General features: G+C 39.5%; 1 protein-coding gene across 1 annotated transcript; it reads left to right on the top strand.

Annotated features, from left to right (window-relative positions):
• The first annotated feature begins 215 nt into the window (after positions 1-215).
• On the top strand, positions 216-1,145 carry LOC123949326 (olfactory receptor 4B1). The gene has a single exon (XM_046016726.1). It carries the CDS (start codon positions 216-218, stop codon positions 1,143-1,145), a length of 930 nt encoding a protein of 309 aa, XP_045872682.1.
• Positions 1,146-5,690: the final 4,545 nt, after the last annotated feature.

Here is a 5,690-nt window from a genome sequence, read left to right as displayed (position 1 = left end):
GAGATAGACTGCATAGTGTTTTGAATGGAGTGGGCTATTGGGTAGTGAATGGATAAATATTGGTTATGTTAACAAATAAGTAAGTAAACTAAACCAGTAAGATGTTATGTATGAAAGGGTTCTATTAAAAGCAAGTACTAAATAAGCATGCATGACTGGTATTATGATATGTTTGTTTTGTCACAGGACTCTTCTCTGAGATTCATCTTCTCCACATGGAGTCCAGTACAAATAATGTGACTGAGTTAATTTTCACTGGCCTTTTCCAGGATCCAGAGGTGCAGAGAGTGTGTTTTGTGGTGTTTCTTCTTGTGTACCTGGCTACAGTGGTGGGTAATGGCCTCATAGTCCTGACAGTCAATGTCAGTAAGAGTCTGCATTCCCCCATGTTCTTCTTCCTTAGCTACCTGTCCCTGGTGGAGATCACTTACTCCTCTACTGTTGTCCCTAAATTCATCACAGACTTACTGGCCAAGATTAAAACCATTTCCCTGAAGGGCTGTGTGGCTCAGATATTCTTTTTCCACTTCTTTGGGGTCACTGAGATCTTTCTGCTTGTGGTGATGGCGTATGACCGCTATGTGGCCATCTGCAAGCCTCTTCATTATATGAACATTATGAGCCGTCCACTGTGTCATGTACTGGTGACTGGCTCCTGGCTTGGTGGCTTTTTTCACTCCATTATACAGATTCTCATCACCATCCAGTTGCCCTTCTGTGGTCCCAATGTGATTGACCACTACTTCTGTGATCTTCAGCCATTATTCAAACTTGCTTGTACGGACACTTCTGTAGAGGCGGTTATTGTGTTGGCCAACAGTGGCTTAATTGCTCTGTGCTCCTTCCTCATCTTGGTGTCTTCCTATATTGTCATCCTGTTCAACCTGAGGAATCATTCTGCAGAGGGGAGGCGCAAAGCCCTCTCCACTTGTGCCTCTCACATCACAGTTGTCCTTTTGTTCTTTGGACCTGCCATCTTCCTCTACATGCGACCTTCCTCCACCTTCACTGAGGATAAACTGGTGGCTGTGTTCTACACAGTTGTCACTCCTATGCTAAACCCCATCATCTACACACTCAGAAATGCAGAGGTGAAAATTGCCATAAAGAGGTTGTGGGGCAAAAAGAACTCAGGAATGGAGTAAAAATGGGAAAGTGATAAAGAAAAAACACATATCTGATTATTTTCTGTTTTTGAAATAGATTTTGATTTCAGTGAGACATTCAGGAATGGCAGAAACAAATGTAAGGACTTAATATTGCTGCTTCTGTGATTCTTCTTAGAACCAAAGACTTGGTTGGTATCCTGGTATAATATTCCAAGGACAGAGATCAGATTGGCTCCATGATATCCAACCATGTCATGAGATTGGGTAGTATTGAGACTCAAATTAAATGCAAATGGAAAGAAGAAAATTTTGACAGGTTAAAGTACTTCTATTACATACTTTCACCCTCTCTCCCTCCACTCTCCCTCCCTCCTATCTCCCTCTCTCCCTCTCTTCTCCCTTCCTTTTTCAACCTCCTAATAATGACCTGTATTTCATTAAGAAGGAAAACCAAAGAGAGGAATTATCATGGGCTATTTGAAGAGGGTACCAATGTGATCTTATCTTCCAATATGGAGAAGTGTATCTTTGAAAATCGTGTCCAAGAATTTTTCTGTTCTTCTCATTGATTCTTGGCATCTTGTACCATAGACCATCTGATTACAAGTCCTGAAGAAATCTCTGGGGCAATTTCAGTTCTTGTGACATGTTAGTACAAAAGATACTTCTTCAATCTTCACAAGCCCTTTCACATTGTCCAGCATCCATAAATTAAAAAAAAATATCGAAATGGCATAGGTTCTAGCTATCAGTGGGGAAAGATCAAGTCAATGTTTTAATGGAAAGATTACTTTTAGGCCAATCCAAATATAAATAAACACAGAATGTAGAAAATTCTTATTAGGCTTAACTTGAAGAATGAAGGGGAGGGTAATACTGTCTATGCATGTTTCTACTCCAGACTTCTGTCCTTTATTCTAAATGACCATGCCATGTCCACTTCTTTTCATACCTATTAGTGTTTCTCGGTGAAGTAGAATGAGACAGTCTGTGCGTCTCTTATTGTGATCCTAGTGTGACTGACCATTATTTCTGTGATCTTCAGCCATTATTCAAGCTTTCCTGCACTGACACCTTTGTGGAGGGGGGTTATTGTATTGGCCAACAGTGGTTTAATTGCTCCTTCCTTGTCTTGGTGACCTCATATATCCTTCCACCTCTCTGAAATTCTGCTTCACTCAACTGACTCATATCACTGTGGACAATTTAGAGAATATAATGAAATTTGTCTCTTTGTCTTTGGAATGACAAGGACTGGATTTGCATTTGCACTCCATCCTTTCACCTCTCCTTGAGAATCAGGTGAAAGAATTTAGGCAGGTTTCTTGTAGAGGGATGGAGCATCACAGGTGGTGCTATATGCCATAGGGACTTATCTCTTGCTCCTTAGGAGCTGACTGAACATATAGGTGAATAGTGGTTTTAAAGGCACCAGGAAATCTCCTTCACTCCTCCAATAATCATGGCTAGGGATGACATCATCATTAAACCCTGAGGAGATACTTCTTCTGCCCAGAATAACTTCACCACCTTTTTCCATATGGCAAAATCCTATGCATCCTTTAAGACGGTTAAAGTCATCTCCCTTATGAGGCCTTCTCTGACATCCTTCCTCCTTGTGTTGAATTTGTGTCTCCTGTCAATGATTATATTTGTATCCCTTTATCATTGTCTTATCACTTTGATTATAATTATTTTACATGTGTTTCTTTTCAAGGGCAAGACTATTCACTGTCCCCTCTTTGTGGCTCTAAATATGCATATAACTGGTGCTCCATAAGTGCTTGCTGAAAGAAAAAACAAGTGCTTGTTGAATTAACCCTTTATGCCCATTCATTGTCCTCTCTTTATTATTTCTTATTGATTCACTCTGAACCCTTTCATGGTGAAGAGAACATCTCTTCCTGTTAAAATTTTAAGAGCTCAATTTAGTAGGATGTTCTGAAATTTAGTAGGATGTTCCAATTGCCTTTAGCCACAATCCAAGATCCAAGCTACTTCACTTCTCTGAACATTGTTTTGCACAATGAAAATAAGATTAACAATAGCATGTATTCCCAAGATGATTCTGAACATGAAACACAATGATATATGTAAAGCTTTTAGAAAATAACAGGGTAGAGTTGTACCATGGGCTAAATAAATATTAGTCTTCATCTCATTATTATTGCTGCTGGTCATTGATTTTATTTTACAAAATGACTACATGTCTGTCCACACATAGGTCTTCTTTTAGTTCTTTTGAGCTACTGAGAATAGGCCCTGATTCCATACCAAAAAGTTTTCAAGTATTTAAAGACAGTTTAATTAGGGGCGCCTGGGTGGCTCAGCGGGTTAAAGCCTCTGCCTTCGGCTCAGGTCATGATCCCAGAGTCCTGGGATCGAGCCCCGCATCGGGCTCTCTGCTTGGCTGGGAGCCTGCTTCCTCCTCTCTCTCTCTGCCTGCCTCTCTGCCTACTTGTAATCTCTATCTGTCAAAAAAATAAATCTTAAAAAAAAAGAAAAAAAATAAAGACAGTTTAATTATTTTGTTTTGAGGCTGCTTTGGGCTCAACATTCTCTGTCTCATAATTGCCTTTGAGGGCCTAGCACAGTTCCTGGCACGTTGTAAGTGCTCAATAATGTTTATTAAATAGATGCTGACTGTATTGTGTGTCAACTGTATTTCAATTAAAAAAAGATTATGACATAGCCTCCCCATTGTCTTTTATGCTAAATGTGCTTATACTTTGTTAATACATATTTTAAAACATGTGGTCCAGAACTAAGCTCGGTGGAGTTCCCCTCTCTATCTCTCAATGCCTTGCTTGTATTGCGGAAGGCTGGGACATTAGGATGTAGGCTGTGATGGGAGCCACTTAGTCATGTACATGTTTGGGTTCTTTGCTGAGAGCTTGGAAAAGAACATCATCGATCAATTGAGTCATTGGATACTGCAGGTGCAGATAACAGCCACACTAACAGAATTGTCAAAATTCTCAGGGATTACCTCACCTACTGAGGTAATTGAGACTTGGTGGGTCTATTGAGAGCTAATTACTTGCTTTGTTCTGGTCTCACTGGAAAAACATAGGAATCAAAGGAAAGCATTTTCCCCCATTGTTTAAGAGCCAGAGAATGTTGTAAAACATTAAAAACAATTTCTCAATTCACAGATGTGTAACAGTCTATCTAATTATACCACTTAGCAATGAAGACATGTTGTTAGTTCTCAACTGTTGATTCTGTCTGAGCTTTAAAAAAACGTATTGAACATAAAATGAAGTTTAGATTAAAGATTAAAAGTTAAGAGAGTGTTGCAAGCTTCTCTGCATATAGAATTTTGTACTATTCTCATTTATTATTTAATCTTTTAAGGTATAGTTTTCACTACATGTGGCGGAAAAAGAATGGCAACTTAATGAGACAGAAGTACAAACGTATAGGGGTAGAAAGTCCAGCATGGTTGTGGAGGTCTAACAACATTATCAGAAATCCAGACTCTACCATCTTCAGCACACAGCTTGAACCTCATGACCTCACTGTTTCTAGTGTTCCACACCACTGCTATCCAGTCAAACTTTATGTCATGCTGGAGATGGTCTGTGTCTTGCTGAACAAATTTGTAGTGGCTGTTGAGCAGTGAAATGAACTAGTGAATCCAAGAAACTAAATTTTAAATTTTATTTTATTTAATTTTAAAAAGTTTATATTTTAAAAGCTACATGTGGTGGGACACCTGGGTGGCTCAGACATTTAAGCCTCTGACCCTTGATTTTTGGCTCAGGTCATGATCTCAGGCTTGTGAGATTGAGTCCCACATAGGGCTCCACACTGGGCCTGGAGCCTGCTTAGGATTCTCTCTCTCCCTCTGTCCCTCCTGCCCCTCAAAAAATATAAAAGCTACAATGTGGCTAATAGATGCCATATTAGACAAAATCACTCTTAGCATTTCATCTATATCCCAGGAAGCAGGAAAGGGAAGAAGAGGAGGGAAAAAAGATCACTTTCTCTCTCTCTTTTTTTAAAAAGATTTTATTTATTTATTTGAGCTAGAGAGAGGAAGTGCAAGCATGATGAGGGGCAGAGGTAGAAGCAGACTCCTGGCTGAGCAGGGAGCCCAATGTGGCTTGATCCTGGGGCTCTGGGATCATGACCTGAGGCAAAGAGAGACACCACAGACTGAGCCACCCGAGAGCCCCTGAATACTTCCTCTTTTATGAGATTATGCAAAAGTGCTACACATCAATTTTGCTCTCATCTTATTTGATTGAGGTTAATCACGTGGTTACCCTTAATTGCAAGGGAGACCAGAAAGTATAATCTTTTATTTTAAGTGGAATTTTGTTTAGCTAAGATCAGGGTGTTTTGTTCCTAAAGAGAAAGGGGAGTTTGAAAATAGCCCAAGTGTCCATCAACTGATGAATGAATAAGGAAGATGTGGTATATATACATACCACACACCCACACAATGGGATATTATTCAGCCATAAAAAAGAATGAAATCTTGTCATTTGCAACAACATGGATGGAGTTAGAGAATATTATGCCAAACAAAATAGGTCAGTCAGAGAAGGACAAATAACAAATTTTTTACCCATA

This window comes from Meles meles, chromosome 8 (genome assembly GCF_922984935.1).
Source record: "Meles meles chromosome 8, mMelMel3.1 paternal haplotype, whole genome shotgun sequence".
NCBI lineage: Eukaryota > Metazoa > Chordata > Mammalia > Carnivora > Mustelidae > Meles > Meles meles.
This window is presented reverse-complemented; position numbering and strand designations above follow the sequence as displayed.

Coding starts and splice junctions, on each gene's coding strand:
- LOC123949326 (XM_046016726.1), top strand. CDS start 216: ATGGAGTCCAGTACAAATAATGTGACTGAGTTAATTTTCACTGGCCTT.